The sequence below is a fragment of the Herpailurus yagouaroundi genome, unplaced genomic scaffold, assembly GCF_014898765.1.
Source record: "Herpailurus yagouaroundi ecotype Mexico unplaced genomic scaffold, PumYag 195, whole genome shotgun sequence".
In the NCBI taxonomy this organism is placed as follows: domain Eukaryota; kingdom Metazoa; phylum Chordata; class Mammalia; order Carnivora; family Felidae; genus Herpailurus; species Herpailurus yagouaroundi.
Window position 1 is genome coordinate 11,505,912 of NW_024412426.1, and position 21,231 is coordinate 11,527,142.

The following is a 21,231-nucleotide window of genomic DNA, read 5'->3' on the forward strand; positions in this document are numbered from 1 at the left end:
AAGGAGGGAAGTGAAAGGGGCGGCGGGGAATGCAGAGGCGAGGAAAAAGAAAATGCCTAGCGAAAGAACAACGCAGAAACAATACTGGGAAGAAAATCTTGGTTCTGAAAATTTTCTGCCACCCCAAAGATTTTTTGTTTTGCTTTTTAAAATATTAATCAGTAGTTGAGATATTAACTCAAAGCTGAGAATTATGTCCTAAGGAAAATCCTGAAACAAGCCTACTTTTACACTGTAAGTGGTCTAAAAGTAGAAAACTAGAAAGATACTGTATTTAGAAATCATGACACCTAGAACTCAATCTTTCTCCTCTGTCATAACAGACCATCCCAATCAAAATTAATTAAAATGATTTTGTATCCCATGAGCCTGAAAAGGATTGCCCAGAAGTGATCACTTAGTGCCAAAAATCACTGCTGGGTAAAAATTAATTTTTTTAAATGAACATAACCTATAGGAATTCTAATTTAACAATTTTAGTATCACTGTAGTATGCCATGGAACAAATATATCAATGGTGTTTTCTTAATCTCTTTGTATAAAGGGAAGCAACCTTCCTGATTAAAAGTGCCATCACATAAGCTGACATATCTACAAATTATTTCATTATCTCCATGATTTCTACATAATTTCATTTGACATTCACGTGAAATAATCAACTCAATAGTGTGAAAGCAGAACACCTTAAATTCTGAAAACTTCTACTTCAGACTTACTGTGTAATGATTGTATTCACATTTGAGTGTACATATTATGAAATTTATAAAATAAGTAAATTCAAGAAGAATCCAACCTACCACAAGAGTGTCCAAAGAATCAATCAGTGTCAAGGAAAATCTAAGAAACAAGTATAATGAGATACAAACCATTAGAGTTCTGAATACTTTATCCATGAACTTATAACTAAAGATGTATCTATGCCTTATTGACTGGTAGTTTCTATTAGCTAGTACTTCCGATCATCTACAGTACAATGTAACTTATAAAAAAGCACTAAAGGCACCTGAAAAACCTGAACATTAATTACATTTTAATGTTCAGTGTATCTACATATCTTTCAAATGAAAATATTCATTAACTCTTTTTAAAGCAAATAAAAACATTAAAGCATCAACACCTTATAATGTGTAGACTTTATATACATTTCAAAAGTTACCTTAACAAACAACTTTTCACTGATTTAAGAGGTAAACTGATTTTTTATAAAAGATAACAGAAGGAAATAAAAGAGTTTAATGTTAATACTTAAAGCAGTCCTTGAAATTTAACCAATCCCCAGAAATATAACTGTAAGCTACATCTAGGAAGCCTGAGACTTGGGACCCAGGAGGTGCCACACCACCCACTGCGTTAATGCTCACTTTCCCAAGGCGTCATCAACATCACCCCGACTTGGTTCCTGGCCTCTAACACGACCTCTGCAGGTTAAAGGCATGAGTTCATCAGCTGGGTAAGCATGTTCCTGCAAGGAAAATTTTAATGAGTCACTGAGAAAAATAAGAGAAAGCAAACATCACCCAGGACACAACCTTCTTGCAGTTATTAAAAAAACAGGGTAAGATAAAAGTTAGAAGTTCTACTATTCTTACAGTCTATGGGATCTGTTTTTAAAAACTTTAGTTACAAATGTTTGAAAAACTGCTTGGAAAAAAAAACCATACTAAAAAATATTTCTTTAAAAATCTGATAATCTGCTTCTGTTCCACCCAATCTCACTCCCCAGAGGTAACTACTGTTAAGACTGGCATTTATGCTTCCAAATGTATCCACATATATTAAAATACATGCACATATATAATTTACATTTTATTTACTAGCAGCTGCTCATGCCATATGCATACACTGCTCTAAAATGCTCTAAAAGTTGTTTACTTAAATCACAGTGCAGTTTTTCCGTGCTAGAATTTTAGGGTTTTTTGGTTTTTTGGGTTTTTTTTAGTAACTGCAAGATGATCACTTAATATTAACTATTATTATTGAGTTCTTATGTTCTAAGCACTGTTCTGTGCAGTTTAGTTCATTTAATTATCACACAGCCCTCTGAAACAAATTCAATTATCCCTTTCGCACAGATGAGAAAATTGAGGCCCAGAAAAGTTAAGTAAGCTCAGACATGCAACTAGTAAATGATGAATCCAGAATTCAAACCTGGCAACCTGACTCCAGAGCCTATTACCTTTCATAGTACCTCACAATATTCCAAAGTATAGATACAGTAAAATTTACTTATTCCTCTATTGAGGAACATATAGGTTGAATGCAATTTTTCACAATATATAAACAATGCTACAATAAACGTCTATATGCATATATCTTTTGTACATATGCTTTTATTTCTATAGATTAAATCCCTAGAAATAGACCCAGTGGGTCAAAGGTATAAATATTTAATTTTTGATACCTATCAAACTGAAGACATTCCTAATTTACATCCCTATAATACTCTAACATAGGAGATGATCAATCCAATGTAGAATCCAATTCCCTCTGGAATCTAATTCTCTTTTTGATATAAAATAGGGACGTTAACTGTGTTTGTCCCCCCAAAATAGCTAATTTTCTAAATGCTGCTTTTTAAACAATCCATCTTCTCCCTAATTGCTTGAAATATAGATTAGTTCAAAATTGTCTATACACACGTTTCTGTAGTCTCAATTTTGTTCTACAGTCCGATTTGCTTGACGGACCTGTTTCCTACTTCTACTGCCCTACAGATCTATTTCCTGCTCCAGACCATTATCTTGATTACTTTATTTTTGCACCATACCTTGCTACTTAGTATAGCAATTTACTCTCCCCAAATTATCTTTCTTCAAAATTTTCTTAACTACTTTTTCCAATTTACTCTTCTGGAAAACTTTCAATTTTTCTTAAAATTCCACTGAAATTTTAACTGGAAGAGCCTAATTTGAGGAGAATTGATACCATTAACAATTGAGTCTTCCCATCTAGGAATGTCACTACATTATTTCAGATCTTCTTTTATGAATTTAGTTTTCTTCTATAGGTTTCACCCATTTCTTAATAGTTATTAATAGGAATTTTATGTTTGCAATATTATTTTGAGAGGAATTTTTTTTTAAGAATGACCATGAGAGTATTTCTAATCCAGATGGTAATAAAGCACATGCAAAAAAAATCTTCCCTCTTATTACAAACACACAGAAATGTTGTCAGTGTTAAATTATTTTATGTATGTATGTATGTATGTATGTATGTATGTATGTATGTATATTTGACAGAGCCCGAGCAGGGGAGAGGCAGAGAGAGGAGACAGAGAGAATCCTAAGCAGACTCTGCAATGTCAGCGCAGACAGAGCCAGATGTGGGGCTCGAGCCCACAAATGGTGAGATCATGACCTAAGCAAAAATCGAGTCAAACCCTCAACTGGCTGAGCCACCCAGGCACCCCTCAATTATTTTAAATACACAGCTGAGCTTGAGAACAAGAAAAGAAATTCTCAAGTACCAAAAGCGAATAATGGGATACAGAAGATGAAGCTGCAGTGACCACAACATGGGCATTAGAAATAAACAGAGGCTTTAGTGGGAATTATTTTAATGCCCAAAGGGTATGAGAGTTGATGGAACTGGCCCTGCACACATGGCCACAAGCCAGAGGTAGGTTCTTTAAGTTGGACAGTTGCCTCAGTGAAATTTGACTGGCACATCCCCACCTAATGGCTACAGGTCTTAACAGAAAAGGACAGAAACCAGAAAGACCTGCTGAACTTTATATTTTCTTCTCTAGGGGACAGTCCCTAAAAGATTCCTCTAAAATTAATGATATGATTATGAAAAACATTTAAAGGTTAGATCACTGTGCTCATGTATTTCAATTTCAGACAGTATTTACTGACTCCCTGACAAGAATAATAGGATTAATACATTCATACTGTTCCTCATTCAATTTAGGATTTTTGTCAATTATGTTATTATAGGCGGTCTTTGCTTTCACTATATACAAGTTTCTGTAATTTATTTAAATAAACCCTCAACAACATGGTTCAAACTTCAACCACCGTATGTATATTAACTGCAGTAAGTGCACAAAACACAAACTTCGGTGCCAGTTCTTCGATCCACAAGTCCCTATGTAAGTAACAGATGCTCATCATGATCCGTGATCAACCACACACTTCTTTCGAAGTCTGTCAGTGATGTGATCACTGTGTATCTATTTTTCAGTTCATGCACAGCAAGTGTGCAGTTGTCGCCTTGTCAGCCAGTGGTAATCGTGCATGACAGTTTGATGATTTTACAAAAATGGATCATCAACAAAGATTAGCCAACAGAGATGAAAGTTCAGCAAAGAAATGAAAAATGAGGACACTGAAAATGCAAATGGAACCGAACATAAATGGGGTATAGCACAGCCGGCCACGGAATGTAGAGGACGCCAGATGGCTCCAGAGACGCCGGGTACACAGCTGGAGGAACCGAGTGAAGGCATAATTATCTACAAAGATAAAGAAAGTAGCTGCGACATAAAGGGTGAAGATGTCACAAGGGAAACGATTCCTGCACAGCGCTTCCCATTAAAGAAATTCCCAGAGGTATTTCAGGGTATGTAGTGCAAAGGGTAAAATTTTTCAAACGGATCCAAATTTTGAAAGGGGGACAATTCACCACCGCACACAGAAGATGCGTGCTCTGTTATTTTAGGTCACACAGTGAGATGAAGGCAAGCCAGGCAAGAACTACCGGATCCTCTTGTTAGCTTTTGCAAAGAAGTGACACTTCAATTTGCAAAGTCTCTAATATTTTGAATATGAGTTTTGCTATTTTAAAATCTTCTCTGTATACTTATAACCATTAGAAGAGAATTTAAATGTTTTGTTTTTTTTTTAAGGTTTATTTACTTTTGAGAGAGAGAGAGAGAGCATGAGAAGTGGAGGGACAGAGGGAGAGGGGAACAGAGAATCCAAAGCAGGCTCCATGCTGACAGCAGCGAGCCTGATATGGGGCTCAAACTCACAAACCGTGAGATCATGACCTGAGCTGAAGTTGGACGCTTAACCGACTGAGCCACCCAGGTTCCCCAAGAATTTTAAATGTTTTGATAAAGATTTTAAGATGTTTATAACATTTCTATTCTGGTCTAGAACCATAATTCTCACAGTTGCTAGTATTAGAATTTTACCTTAAGTGGTAGTCAACACACACCATTTTTCTGTGGCTTCTCCATTCCTGACTTTTTATTTTGATTCAGCTATTGGTTGCCTGGACATGTCCTCAGAGAGGTTTTTGTTTGTTTGTCGGTTTGAAAAGAGTGTCAACAGTGTTGTTACTTCTCTGGTATTCCTGGGTTAGGATGTCTCTTGTCTTACACTTGAAAAATAAAATGTTTATAAAATGCTTGAGATGTATTTTCTTTCCTTCAGAAATCTGAGGATACTGTTCTACGACCTTCTTGCACTGAGTATGGCTATGGCAAAGTTTCTAAGACTAGTCCGACCCTTTTTTGAATGATCTGTACATCCTATACTTGTATGCCCCTATGGTTCTTAATTCTTGAAGTTCAGCAGAAAAACTCCCAGTTCCACGTCCAACTCTATCCTACTGCCTCTCACTAAACTCAGTTATCTATATTCCAAATCCATAGCAGCAGAAAAACAGAATACAGGATAGGAACACTAAACACATGGTTAAACAGAAAAGGAAGGACAAAAAAATAATAAAGTAGGCTAAAGAATACAAAAAGCACTGAAGACTGCAACCCTTCAGGTATTTAAAAAAGTGCAGTGCTCCATAATGATTCATTTCCTGAGGAAAGGATTCCAGACAACAACTGCTTGCACTATAATTAGAATCCACATGCAGCTACTAATTTCTGAATTGAACATATTGTAATTTTAGTATTACATAAAATTTTTAGCATACATTTCTAATAACTTTTATAGGTCTTTTAACATATTAAGCTCCTAATTTCTTTTTTAGTATTAATCCCAACAGAACTATGATTTCCCAGAATGCATACTATTTTTGATTGCTTAACTTTCCTATTTAGCACATAAACAATTAGAAGTAACTAAAAAAAAGTGGTATCTTTTTCAGCTTGCCAGGTATTTTGCAACTTTGTAAGAGATCATTCAAATGTTAATTGTAAAGAGTTCCTTACTACCGAAACCACCACTTAGAAGCCTTCATACTACTATTTTTAGGGTTTCACAAAAACACATACATGCGCAAACATCTCTATCTGAAATTAAATATGAAACTCAAACCCCAGGCTTATCTAGGTAAGAAAAACATTAATAGCAATTATAAGCAGAATAATCAAATTAGGGAGCTTTGAACCAGATGTAAAAATACTTCACACCCCCCTATTTCAAGATTAAGGATAAAAACAAAACCACAGCCTTTTCTTTGGGTTGACCACAAAGTGAACTACAGTTGGTTTGCATCAATCCAGAGCAGCGCATATGTGGCAAATAAGCAGCCATGATTACACTTCAAACATCCTGTCTACTTTCTCTTCACAATATGTTGCCAGAACAAGGGATAACTACTTCATACTGCTATGACACAGAACCATGAAACACACTTAACCATTATCACTCAGAAATAAAACTCAGGTGAGAAAAGAATCCTACACAAATTAAGTAGAACATGTGCCTAGCTAAAAGCAAGAGCAAATACATAAAACAAAACAGAGTAGGCTCTCCATATCAGATTTTAAATTTACGAGAGCACTGAGGTGACAGAACCCTGCTCTAAAATACTCAAGTCAAAGCAGCATCAAACACTGACTTTAGTAAAACCAATTCTGAAAACAAAGGGAAGAGACTTTATTTTCCTAAAAACATCAAAGGCATTATTTATAAAAGTGAGTTATTAAAAATATCAAACCTATTTAATTTCCAAAGCTATACACATTTTTAAAATGTCGTATTCCATATCCTTCTTAAATACCTCCCTCCTTGAGGCAGATAAGGTATTCCTCCCCCCCAAAATGAACTGATATTTAATATATCACCTCCCACATACTGACAGCATATGCTAATTACTGATTGAACTGCATACGTTTATCTGTTCTTTTTCACCCCAAATTTTCCTATTCTCTTTTGTTCACTACATTCACTTATTAAAACATTTTTCAGGTATCAGGATTTCATTTAGCTAAATTATTAACTATCAGACTTACTTCCTACATTGAACATTTGTTGTCCTCTTACAGAGTGTACTTTATGAAATGTTTCTCAGCACTGAGGAGAAACAAGTAACAACAAAAGTGCAGCTGTCTCATAAGATTTAATCTCTACAGAGCAGAATGTTAGCATAAAGTATGTACTCAAAATTACATGAGAAAGAAGTTTCCAATAAATCAATCGATTTGGTTTTTGATCAATTATAAAATAACTTATGAAATAATGTTACATGAAATGAATAAATGATAAATAAAAATGTTGTTGAAAAGTCCTACTACTAACAGACTTTTTAGGAAGATTATATCAATAGATTTAGAAAAAGCATTTGACAAAATTCAATATTCCATAATGATGAAAACTCTCAGTAAACTAGAAATGAAAAGAAAGTTACTCAACCTATTATAGGACATCTTACGAAAAACCAACAGCTAACATCATACTTAATAGTGCAGGCTAACTGCCTTCTCCCTAAGATTAGGAGAAAAGCAAGGACCTTCCCACTTCTTTTCAAAATACTACTAGGAGTTCTAGCCACTGTAATAATAACGAGAAATAAAAGGCACATAGATCAGAAGGAAAGAAGGAAAAGTCTCTTTGCAGATGATGTGATTGACAATGTAGAAAGTCCTAAGGAATTCCCCCCCCCAAAAAACTACTACAAATAACAGGTGAATTTAGCAAGGTTGCAGGATACAAAGATCAACTGACAAAAAGTTATTGTATTTCTGTATAACATCAGTGAACTGGACAAACAAATCTGAAAAACTACAATTTACAAAAGCATCAATATATGAAATATATGTAAGTTTAATAAAAGATGTATAAGACCTGTACACCGAAAACTACAAAAGACTGTTGACATTAAATAAGACCAAAATAAATGGACATGGATACCACGTTCGTGGAATAGAAGACTCAATATTGTTAAGTCAAACTCCCTAAACTGAGCCATAGATTCAACATAATCCCAATCAATAGCTCAACAGGCGTTTTTGTAGAAATTGACAATATGATGCTAAAATCTATACAGAAATGCAAAGAATCTAGAATACCCAAAACAATTTTGAAAAAGAACAAAAAGCGAAAAGACTTACATTGCCTGATTTCACAACTTAATATCACACTTACAACAGTGTGATATTAGTATAAAAATATTCAGATCAATGGGAAAAAATACATGCACATATGGTTAACTAATTTTATATAGATATCAAAGTAATTCAGTGATAAAAGGATATCCTTTCAACAAACAGTGCTGGAATAACTGGATATCCACATAGAAAAAAATATAAATTTACCTTCACCTCATTCTATATATAAACACTAATTCAAAATGAGTGATAGATTTAAATGAACAAGTTAAAATTATAAATCACCTAGAAGAAAACAAAATCTTTGGGATCCTGGGCTAGGCAAATATCTTTTAGGCAGCATGTAAAAGAAAAAAGAAAACTATCACAATTTAAAACATTTGCCCTTCAAAAGACATTGTTAAGAAAATGAAAAGGCAAAGCACATATAGGGAGAAAATATCTGTGATATGTAATATAGGTGAGAAAGGATATCCAGGATATATAACTCTTATGACTCAGCAATAACAGGACAAATGACTTGATTTTAAAATAGACAAGAGATATGAACACAGGCTTCACTAAAAAAAGATATACTAAGCACACAGGAAGATTTTCAGCATCACCCGTTATCAGGAAAAGTCAAATTAAAATCACAAGAACATACCACTACATACCCATTAGAATGGCTGAAATTAAAAGGACTGAAAATACAACGCACTGGGGAAGATGCAGAAACTTTTATACATTGCTGGTGGGGAATACAAAATATTACAGACACTTTAGGGAAGTTCTGTAGTTTTTTGTTTTTTTTTTTTAAGTTCATTTTATTTTTGAGAAAAAGACCAGAGTACAAGTGGAGGAGGGGCAGAAAGAGAGGGAGACAGAGAATACCAAGCAGGCCCTGCACTGCCAGCATAGAGCCTGATGCAGGACTCGAACTCACAAACCATGAGCTTGTGACCTGCACGGAAAAGAACAGTTGGATGCTTAACCAACTAAACTACCCAGGCACCCCTGCAGTCCTTATTAAGTTAAACGTATTCTCATATAACCTAGCAATCCCGTTCCTAGTTGGGAAATATATGAAAATATATGTCCTTATAAAAATTTGCATGCATAGCAAATTTTCACAGCAGTCTTTTTAATAGTAGCCAAACACCAGAAACAAGCCTAATACTTATTTATCAATTGGCGAGTGGATAAACAAATGTGTTCTATCAAGTCAACTGAATACTATTAAGCAACAAATAGGAACTATGGTTAAGCAACAAATAGAACTACGGTATATCCAACAACATAGATAAAATCTCAAAAGCATCATGTTAAACAAAAGAAATCTGAATCAAAAGACTATATTCTATACGATGCCATTTATATGAACTCCTAAAGAGGAAAAACTGTTGTGCCGAAAGCAGATCACAGGGGTTGCTGGAGGTCAGAGGTGTGGAAAAGGAACTCACTGTTAACATGAGGAAGCTTTGTGACCAAAATGTCATATGTCATGACTGTGGTGGTCATTAAACAAATGTATACAACTGTCAAAACTCAGAATTGTGCACTTAAAGATTTTTGTCTATAAATTATACCTAACTAAACAAACAAAAAAAACCTGTGTTCTACCAAGTTAAAGTCCTATATAGAGTATCAGAGTGTCATGATAAAATATCACAAGAGAACACTACAGAATTTGTCATTTTGGCAGTTTTAGGATGCTCTAGAAGTACAGACCAAGGAACACTGGTTAACAAAAAGGTAGTCCCACACTCCTCTACACACAAAAAAGGCACATTTAAGCTCCTAACTTACCTCCTCCCAGCCATTAGCACTGCTTTTCAAAAAGCACTTTATTTACAGAATTACTCTTTTTGATGAGCAAACTATCAAAAAGAAAACATCGGGTACAGAGTTTCCAATGTGGAACATGAAGACGTTCTGGAAACAGATAGTAATGGTTACACAACATGCTGAATATACTTCATGCCATAGAAATGTTCACTTAAAAATGGTTAATATGGTAAATTTTATGATACTTTTTACCACAATAAAAAATGTTTAAAGAAAGTAGTATTAGGGGAAAAAAGTAATTCTAAGAAAACTTACACAAATCTAGAAATTTTTAAGGAAGTTATGCTTTAAAACAGTTCCTTCGGTTCCAATGATAAGGACTAATCTACTGTTTCTTTGAACCGTGCTCTCACAAAATCAAGCTTAAAAGTGGTTATTAGGTATGATTCCACTGAGTTACAAGAAACTGTTCTTACCAACTCTTTTAAAGTTTATTTGTAATGTTTAGGGCTCTACCAAAGTACAGGTTTTTTTTTGTTTTTTTTTTTTTGTTTTTTTACAACTTGTAACAGTTTGAGTTGTCTACAGTAACAGGAAAAACCTCAGGAGACAAATATCAGGTCAAAGAGCTCAGATCCAAAACGGTTCTGCATTTGGTGGCCTAAATACATGTCATTTTGTTGTCTAACTTAATCTGCAAACTAACCTCAGCACAAATACTAAAAACATACTAACAGAAGTGCTAGAGTGGCTATGGTCTGAGGTTAAATTAGGCCACACAAGAACGGCCAAAACAAACATCAAATTTCATGTTATTTGGGGGGAAAAGAAAGCCATCTGTGCAATTTATTGTGGATGAACTGCAGTCTGATTGGGACTAGAGATACGTCAAACATAGTTGTTATCATATTAATATTAAACCAATATTGATAAAATATTTTGGTTTTAAAATATTTAATATCAGAAAATGCCTGGACATAACAAAAGATGGCAGAGTTGTATTGCCCTACCTAAAGCTGGCGGGGCACTGTTATCGAAAAATAACATTTGCAGAACTTGGGGAATCCAAAAACAAAAACAAAAACAAAAACAAGGAAAGGAAAAAAATAAGCTCAAAGGGTACATGCCTAGAACAGAAAAGAACGTGTGTTTTAAAGAAGTTCTAATCACAATCTGAGGAACGAGTTTAGAATCTAGATGAAGTTTAGGAGGGCAATTTCAATCTCAGGCAGAGAATGGATAATGATAGTATTAGTAACAGTAACAGCAAACTCTTATACAGGGCTTCCTATTTGCCTGACACTACTTCTATGCACTTGAATGACATTAACTTGTTTAATCCTTACAATGGCAGTGTGGGGCAGGCAATAACCACCGGAGAGAGATGAGGAAAACAGGCTCAGGGAGATTAGTTAACTGTCTCATTGCAACCCAGCTGGCAGGTGACACAGCTACCTTAGGGTGTCCTGTCCCATTTCCAGACTTCTCACTTGCTCTTTATATTGTATTCTTTGGAAAATACTGTTTTCCTACGAACTAAGGAAGTTAAAAGGAATTGCTCTAAACGTGCACTAGAATGGAGAGTAATATTAAGGAGGACTAGTGAGAAATGAAAAGATTTCAACACTTATTAACAGTCCACTATGTGCCAGACATTTTATATTTCGGCATAGTAGGCAACTAACTACAACAAAAGAAGTAAACTTCTAGATCCCAAAATTCACCATAAACTCGTATCTTTAATGAAGCTTGTTAAATGATTTCTTTGAATTTATGAGGCAAAGATATATCATAATAATCAAATACAAAAAACCCCACTATTTGATTACATCTTGACAAGAATACAATTCAGTTCTTTAAAAAAATTAAATAAGCATTTGTGTACCAGGCATGATTTTAGGCACAAGATTCATCTATAAAAGATGAATTTATTAAAAATTCATTAAAATCATATAATTAATCATAATATTAATCATATTAAAATGATCCCTGTTCTCAACCATCTTACAGGCTACATAGGAAGACATTGCTCAGAGGGTTAAATGATCTGTTTAGGGTCCCAGCTGTTAACTAGCCAGGAAAGAATTAGAACTCAAATCCATCTAATTCCAAAATCTATATACTTTTGCTCTATAGCAAGCTAATACTGTTTGAGTACAATAACTGGAAAAAATTTTCAACTGACTTCAAATAACAAATATAGAGCACCTGGTCTCTATTTAATATTTTAGAACTGTTTCAGGTTAGCTCAGAACTTGAAAAGGGGAAGTGAGAATTCTAGACCAAATCTTATGTTACAAATTTCACATAAACTGAGCATAAGTACATTACAAAAGTCACTCATGTTGTAAAAGAGTTGAACGTTTAAAAATATCTATTGCAGGGGCACCTGGATGGCTCAGTCTGTTAAGTGTCCGACTCTTGGTTTTGGCTCAGGTCATGATCTCATGGTTCGTGAGTTCAAGCCCTGCATCGGGCTTGGATCCATGCCTCAGATCTCTCTCTCCCTCTTTCTCTGTCCCTCTCCCGCTCACTCTCTCTGTCTCTTTTAAAATAAATAAACGGAGAAATAAATAAATAAATGATAAAAATATCTATTGCGGTGGATTGCAGATGGGTGTGGATCCACCAAAAAAATGGAAGACAGTGTTAATTCCAGGAATTCCCAATCTTTGGGGTTGAAATCCCTCTCCTTTAGATCTTGTAAGTAGGCAGGTATACCAAAGTTTCCCAGTTAGGATCCAATAAATAGGAACTACACCAGGAAGTCCTCTGAGAGCTGTTCTCAGTGTCTGCTTTGTTATAAACCCACTTACTACAGTGCATTCTATAATAGGAAAAAATGTATTGACAAAACTTTCTGTCATTTACCTAATAAGAGACATTAAAGATACTGTGATTTACAAAGACAGGATCCTCTTCACGGTGAAATGTACTAAACTGGGGCACCTGGATGGCTCAGACTTCAGCTCAGGTTATGATCTCACGGTTCATGAGTTTGAACCCTGCGTTGGGCTCTGTGCTGACAGTTTAGAGCCTGGAGCCTGCTTCAGATTCTGTGTCTCCCTCTCTCTCTGCCCTCCCCCACTCACACTCTGCTCTCTCTCTCCCTCTCTCAAAAATAAAACAAACAAACAAACAAACTCTAAAAAAGAAATGTACTGAATTGATCCAGCTATTCAACTTTGGAACCAAAAGTACGCATTTATGAGATGACTAAGGTTTGAGGGTATAGCATGGGTCCGTTTGACCACCTCAAAACTATTAGCCTAGCTTTTTTAAATTATGCTTGGCTCAAATAGAATTAACCAGAGAGAAATAATTTTGAAAGAAATATTAAGGAAATGGCCAAGAGCTTTAGATATGAATTTAAAACTGTGTTTTCAATATTGCAAAAATACCCGAAACTTCATTACCATTATTTTCTAAAAACCTTTTAAAATGTGGGGTGCCTGGGTGGCTCAGTTGGTTAAGTGTCGACTTCGGCTCACGTCATGATCTCACGGTTCGTGGGTTCAAGCCCCGCATTGGGCTCTGTGCTGACAGCTCAGAGCCTGGAGCCTGTTTCAGATTCTGTGTCTCCCTCTCTCTCTGCCCTCCCCCACTTGTGCTCTGTCTCCCTCTGTCTCAAAGATAAACATTTAAAAAAAAATTTTTTTTTTAAAAAAACATTTTAAAATGTGCACTATAGAAAGGAACAGGAAGTATCAAATATAAAACATGCTGAAACAATACAAAAACGCATAAAGTATGTATGTACTTAGATGTTTATAAAGATGTTAATATATGAAGATATTTGGGTAATATATAATGTAAAAATGGATTCACAGAATCAGTTGTAAAATACTTACAGCAGAATCAAAATGAGTTCTTTGCCAAACTTTTCCCAACTATATTTCATAGGCCTTCATGTTAAAAGAAAATCTGCTAGCATATTTTAAATCGTAAAAACAAAGTCATACGTATTCTCAGAATAATTTGATTACTCTTTCCAAAATGACACACATTTACCCAGAAAATTTTCTTTCAACTCTCAAATTTGCCCTGCTAGTTCATCTTTTTAGAAATTAAACACTTTTTCCCTGGAGTCTAAGATCATTGTATTAAGGGGAAAGAGGCACGGAGAAGTAGGGGGGCAGTTACAACCCCCTCAGCCCTGTCCCCCAAATGGCTCCCCTGTACTGTGTGGGGATTCATTTTTTTTTTTTTTTAAGAGAGAGAGAGAGCATGAGCAGGGGAGAGGGGCAGAATCTTAAGCAGGCTTCATGCTCTGTACAGAGCCTGATGTAGGGCTCGAGCCCACAACCCTGGGATCACGACCCGAGCTGAAATCAAAAGTCGGATGCTAAACTGATTGAGCCACCCAAGCACCTGGGTATTAATTTTTTTCTTTTTTTCATTTTTAAAAAATATTTATTTTTAAAAAAAAATTTTTTTTTAACGTTTATTTATTTTTGAGAGAGACAGAGACAGAGCATGAACAGGGGAGGGGCAGAGAGAGAGAGGGAGACACAGAATCAGAAGCAGGCTCCAGGCTCTGCGCCATCAGCCCAGAGCCCGACGTGGGGCTCGAACTCACGGACCGTGAGATTGTGACCTGAGCTGAAGTTGGACGCCTAACCGACTGAGCCACCCAGGCGCCCCAAAAAATATTTATTTTTGAGAGAGACAGAGTGTGAGTGGGGCAGGAGCAGAGAGAAAGGGAGACAGAATCCAGAGCAGGCTCCAGGCTGTGAGCAAGCCGTCAGCACAGAGCCTGACACAGGACTCAAACTCACAAACTGCAAGATCATGACCTGAGCCGAAGTTGGACACTTAACCAACTGAGCCACCCAGGCGCCCCTTAAATGTTTAATTATGGTAAAAATAAAAAAACCATGTAACACAAAATTTACCATTTTTAAGTTCAGTACCATTAAGTATATTCACTGTTGAGCAACAGATTTCCATAACTTTTTCATCTTGCAAAACTGAAACTATTTCAACCCCAGTGAACACTAAGACATTTACAACAGTATAAATCAATGTATCTGAAAAGCAAAATATATTCAAAGACCACTATGAAGACAAATTTGGACAGAAACTAGGTCATATTCTGTCTCTTTTAAGCAACGGTTTTCTTCAGAGTAATAAAGTAATGTTGCAGTTTTTTTTTTTTTTAATTAAGAGAATAATTTCCCTGAAGGCCAGAGAGAACATCTTATTCATGTACATCCACAGTATCTAGCTATATAAACCACTCAATAAACACTGTTGATAATACCAAAGGAAACAACCTAAGTACAAAGTTTCATTAATTCAATTTTTACATATTTAATAAACTGGTCCTCTAAGAACCAATTATCAGGAATACTCTGTTAGCCTCTGCTTGCACTGTTTTTTAAAAACTTCCTTTAAAATAATGTGCTATTAATTCAGGTTTCAAAATTCCCAGGTGACTGTGCTGATACAACCATCTGCTCACATAAATTATGTCAAGATAAGCCTTTTACTTACCATATAGTTACCATAAGCATGATCAAACATTTCCAGTACTTGATTCCTAATTTTAAAAGAGCAGAAATAGAAAAAAGTTAAGAACATTCTGTTTACTGTTTTTCAAAAAGCTACAGCTCCTTCATACACGTGCACCAATTAAAAAACAAAAAAAAAAATAGTTAGAAAAAGACATAAACAGAGTCAAGAAATAATCAGTGTGAATAGACAAGCTTTCATGAAACACACAGGGTTAGGCCAAACTTTTACTATTCCTAACAATTTATGTAAAATTTACCTTATGTTCCCTAAGAAAACTGATAAATGATGGATGCCGTGCACAGAGAAGGAAGTCTGATGCTGAAAAACAATTACCTCTTAAAAAAATTATTTAACATATCTGTCTTAAAAGGAAGAATATTGCTGGAGACCTCCAAAAGAATTGTTACAATTTATTGCTTATATAGAGTATATATACTCTAGCAAGAGAGGGGTGGGTGTGTAAGGATATGAAATAACAGTACTCTAACAGCTTCTACTTTCCCTTTTAAATAAAATCACTAATGCTTACTTTAATACATATTTATTAATACATGTTTGTTCACACTTTCAAAAGACCAATTTTATGATTTTACGATGTACTCTCTGCTCCTTTAAAAAACTGTCAAAAGTCAAATAAATAATATTCATCTCTAAAATGAGAAAAATAGGGGCGCATGGGTGGCTCAGTCAGTTAAGCATCCTACTTCAGCTCAGGTCATGGTCTCAAGGTTCGTGAATCTGAGCCCCATATTGCGCTGTGCACGACAGCTGGATAGCACAGAGCCTGCTTCTGATCCTCTGTCTCCTTCTGCCCCTCCCCTGCTTGTTCTGTCTCTCTCTCTCTCAAAAAATAAACATCAAAAAAATAAATAAAATGAGAAAAATAATCCTCAAAAAGAAATTTGTGTGTTTTGGCTATCTCTGTGTCTTAAAATCCCCAAGATGACTGTTTATTTTTTTTTAATTTTTTTTTTTCCAACGTTTATTTTTGCGACAGAGAGAGACAGAGCATGAGCGGGGGAGGGGCAGAGAGAAAGGGAGACACAGAATCGGAAACAGGCTCCAGGCTCTGAGCCATCAGCCCAGAGCCTGACGCGGGGCTTGAACTCCCGGACCGCGAGATCGTGACCTGGCTGAAGTCGGACGCTTAACCAACTGCGCCACCCAGGCGCCAAGATGACTGTTTAAAATGGAGATATCTGATCCCCACATCAGATTTACTAAGTCAAAATCTGTACTGTCTGGACCAACTAACTAGTCTTTCAATTAAACACTCTCAAGTTTGGGGTCTTGACAACTATACAAAAAACTACAAATGTTTTACGTTTGTTTGTTTGTTTGTTTCTTTGAGAGCAGGAAAGCACACAAAGCGCACACACAAACAAGTGAGGGGCAAAAAGAGTGGGAGAGAGAATCTTCAGCAGGCTACAGGCCCAGCCTAGCATAGAGCCTGATTTAGGGCTCGATCTCACGGTCCCTCAGAACTGTGAAATCATGACCCGAGCTGAAATCAAAAGTCAGACACTTAACCAACTGAGCCACCCAGCTGGCCTTGTTCTACATTTAATGTTATGGTTTGACAAAGCCAAATATCTAAATAATTAGCAAAGGAAAAATGATTCGGTAATCTTTTATTAATGCTATTATTCCCAAAGTTCCAATCACTAATAGCAAGAACTGAAGAAAGTGTTAGAGAAAATGGCTGGGTATAATTTTATTTTACTTCCTGTTATGTTGAAATTCTCATTTTAAAAACTGTAACCATGGATAATGAAACACTGGTAATAATAAAGCTAGCAGACAGAAAAGAACTAATTTCCAGATCCTGGCTATAATGACCAGCAAAATCAAGCACACTCAAACTTATAAACTGAATAAGGCCTGGCAAACTTTTTATGAATAATCATTTTAAAACAATCATTTAAAACAAGATCTTATCACTTTGCTAAAACATTAATTCTGTATGTGTTTATATGTATGACAGAATATGGACCAAGTTATCTCAGAAAACTATGGAGTATCTTAAAGAATTCTTCCATACATTTCTTTATTATATTACAAATGATAAAGATCTCTCAAATTAGCTAATAAACAACCAAAAACAATGTTAAGATTTTCTTTTCAAGCACTGATATCAACAAATGGAATAAGGAAATCCTTCTTCCTTTCACCGAAATGGAATCAATACAAGATTATTGTCAAGAGGTACAAATTCCTTTAACTGGCAATGGCACTGCCCAGACACACGCATTATAGATAACATAAACTGTAACTCGGTAACCCAAACTTCATAAGCCCTTGATTTTCATGATTATGAATAAATCACGACTGCATATGAGAACGTGTTATTTTCCAACCCTTACATTTATGCAGTACATGATCATCAGATTTCACAACACATACTTCAAAGTGGAGATATTTAATATCCAGTTCAGTGCTCTCTCTCTCCTACTTAAACACGTAAGTCTACAAAGTCATATTTAAATACAGAATGGTAGATAACTATACTCAACAGAAAAAAATGTCTCTAAGATGGTTTTATATCTATTCAACAAGTGAATAAAAATATGTTGGAAATCAGATCCATAGTTCAAACATTATGTCTTTTTCTTCGCTTTAAAATAATTTTTGTAAGTCAGCTTTATCTAAAATTACACTGCCTGTCAATGTGCTATAGAAACTGCATTTATACTTTTTCTTTTTAATGAAAAGAGAACATTAACAACTGCTGTAATATTTAAATCACAAAAACAAAAAACAATGTATTCCAGGAAGGATAAGACTACATATGACCAAGTAAAAATTCCATAAACTGTAAGCAATTGAGCAACTCTTTACTATTAGTGATAATTCCAGTCTGTATCATCAGTTTGGCTTGGTAGGATAGGAAAAAGGGTGGGGCATTTTATGCTTTTTATCATAAATCATTATTTGGGCTTTAAAAAAAAAAAATCATACAGGTAAACCTAATGAATCAGAGTTCAGGTTCCCGAAAATTCCCAGAGGGGAAAGCAATCAAGCAATTATGTATTTGCGGTTTACAGCTCCAGATTCTTACTCTCAAAATTGGAGCTGAAATTCCAAGCCACTTTGGTTGGATTCTTCCAGTTAAAAATTAATTTTGGTCAACAAATGACTTAACTAATGACTCTTCTTCAAATAAAAATTTTTAACAAAAAAAGAGAAAAGGGAGTGGTGATAAAATAAGATACGTTCTATCCTTAACAGACTTAAGCTTCTCTTTCCAAATCTTATGAAGTGCAACACAGTGGACAGAACGTCTCTGAAGTCACACAGATCTGGGTCTGAATACTGGTTCCACCATTTACTAACTCTGATTTTGAACAAGTTGACCTTGAGTGTCAATTTCCTCATCTGCACCATGGGAATCACATTCACCTCATTAAGAAACGGGGAGGATTACAGAGATGTAAAGAACCTGGCACAGAGCAGGGCATTCATTAAAACAGTTATCGAGGATACATTAAATTCATAAAGAGAGAACATGTAAGATACTTATTAAGGGTTTACTGGGGCGCCTGGGTGGCTCAGGCGGTTGGGCATCCAACTTCGGCTCAGGTCATGATTTCACAGTTTGTGGGTTCCAGGCCCATATCGGGCTCTGTACGGACAGCATGGAGGCTGGAGCCTGCCTCAGATTCTGTGTCTCCCTCTCTCTCTGCCCCTCCCCCACTCGCACTCTGTCTCTCTCTCTCTCTCTCTCTCAAAAATAAACTTCGAAAAAAAAATTTTTTAAAGAGAATTTCCTGATATTTTTGTTTTGGTAGCTGATAACTTTTTTTTTTCCATCAAGCATCTTTTGTTTTCTTATTTCTTAATCGTTGTCTAAGAAACCAATACTCTCGCAATGATTTAAACAATAAGGACGTACGTATATAAAATAAAACTGATGGTTCCATCTCACCTCCATCCTAATCCCAGGGGTAATCATCTTTCCATGTTTTTCTGAGCTTTGACAATTTCTATTCTGCATTTAAAAGAACACAGGATGGTACTATACATATTATTCTACAACTTGCATTTTTGTCTTGGGAATATATCCTGGATGGCCTTCTACCTCCTCCATAATATCTGAATATTACTCCATAATACAGATGCTCCAAGAAACAGTTCCAGTCTTTAAAAATGCACATCCCTGTATACCTATCTCTACATCAAGAGTGCTTTTATTTCTGTAGGATAGATTCCCTGAGACCAGATTAATGAATCAAAGAGTAGATACAATTTAAATTTTAGGAGATACTGTCAATAAGTTACAGCAAATTTACACTCCCACCAAGTCTTTTCTCACACCTCAATTAGTTAGTACCTGTGTTTTGTACTAATCTGATGGCAAAAAGGAGCTGTCTCATTGCTTTAATCTGCCATCTCTCACATTTAAGAGGTTGAGTAACTTTTCATGTTTATTGATCATTTGCATTTCCTCTTGTGTGAATTAACTCTTCATACCCTTTGCCCATCTTCTTACTGGTTCTTGGCTTTTTCTTATTAATTTGTGGGACCTAGCATATATTAGGAATAGTGATGCCCAATTAAATGCTGTAAATATAACTGATAATTTTATCACACTCTCAAGACTGATAAGACTACTTTGAACAAAGGGAACAGGTATAATTAACTGAGGCTTCTAAGCAATACCATCAAATATTGTTCTATTAGAAAGTGCAATGCAACAAAACACTGCAAGGAAATGGCAAATGTGTAAAGTTCAAATTTCAACGTACGCCCCCTTTTCCGTAACAGGTGTAAAGACTATTTCCTTAACTACTGTGAGATCAGCAACATTTTCCCAGCTGGGAGCTCACTTGTGCGAGAATCTAACCACGTCTCCGACGAAAGACAACCACAGGACTCTGGCGCGTAGTGGCACGAGCTGTAGCCCCCTTCACGGGACACTGACATGGCAGCTGCGTTGACACACCATGGATGGCCTCAAGGAGGCTGCACATGTCACCGACGGCCCAGGCGACACCCCGATGGTCCCTCGAGGTCGCACTGCGGGCGACGATCCCCACCTTCCCGGACCCTGTCCTCCCCGCCAGGGTCCTCGCGGGGCAACCGTCCCAATCACGACAGGAGAGGCCACTGCACGCCCGGGTCGCAATGACAGGCACCTCGCCTGTGGTCCACCTCCTGAGGAAACCCACCCCAGGCTTCCAAGCACCCTTACCCAAGCTTCTGTCTCTCTTCCCTACTCATGGGCGCGGCCCCCGCCGTCCACACAGACGTGGCCGACACCAGGCAGAAGGCGGCCGTCGCCGCTACCAGGCTCCATGGCGCTCGCTGGGGGACCGAGGACCCACAGCCCCGGCCGCCGCCGGCTTCGCTCATGGCCCTGCGGTTCCGCGCACGCGCAGCGGCTACGCCCGGCCGGTGGGACACATTGCCGGACGCGGGTGGCAAGGGGGCTGAGAGCCGTGCCGAGGGCGGGATGCGGAGCAACGCAAGCGGTAGCCGTAGCCGAACTGCTTCCCGAAACCGCCGAGCCGGTCCCCAGCGCCAGCGCTGCCACCGCCCTCCGCCCTTAGCAGCCCGGAGCGCCTCCCCCAGCTTTCCGGTGTCGTAGTCTAGGAAACCGCCTCCCCCAACGTTACTTCCGGGTAGGGCCCGGGGCATTGAGGCTCAGGACCAATGGGGACCAGATCGGAGAGGGGCTGGCTCCGGGGACAGGAGAGGGCATTGGC

The 21,231-nt window shown here is 36.9% G+C and overlaps 1 protein-coding gene across 9 annotated transcripts in view; it reads right to left on the bottom strand.

Moving 5' to 3' along the window:
- Window positions 1-21,095, bottom strand: part of EDEM3 (ER degradation enhancing alpha-mannosidase like protein 3) — an 80,573-nt gene extending 59,478 nt beyond the window's left edge. For 8 of the 9 annotated variants that reach the window (XM_040446582.1, XM_040446579.1, XM_040446577.1 and 5 more), the window contains exons 1-4: window positions 20,718-21,094; window positions 15,506-15,551; window positions 1,362-1,462; window positions 798-837 (exon numbers count right to left, since the gene is read on the bottom strand). In XM_040446582.1, the coding sequence (XP_040302516.1) occupies window positions 798-837; window positions 1,362-1,462; window positions 15,506-15,551; window positions 20,718-20,878 (348 nt within the window). In that variant the 5' untranslated portion in view covers window positions 20,879-21,094. Of the gene's footprint in view, window positions 1-797; window positions 838-1,361; window positions 1,463-15,505; window positions 15,552-20,717 lie in introns of all 9 variants that reach the window. The other variant, XM_040446578.1, reaches the window with a different exon arrangement.
- Between the last annotated feature and the right edge of the window lie 136 nt (window positions 21,096-21,231).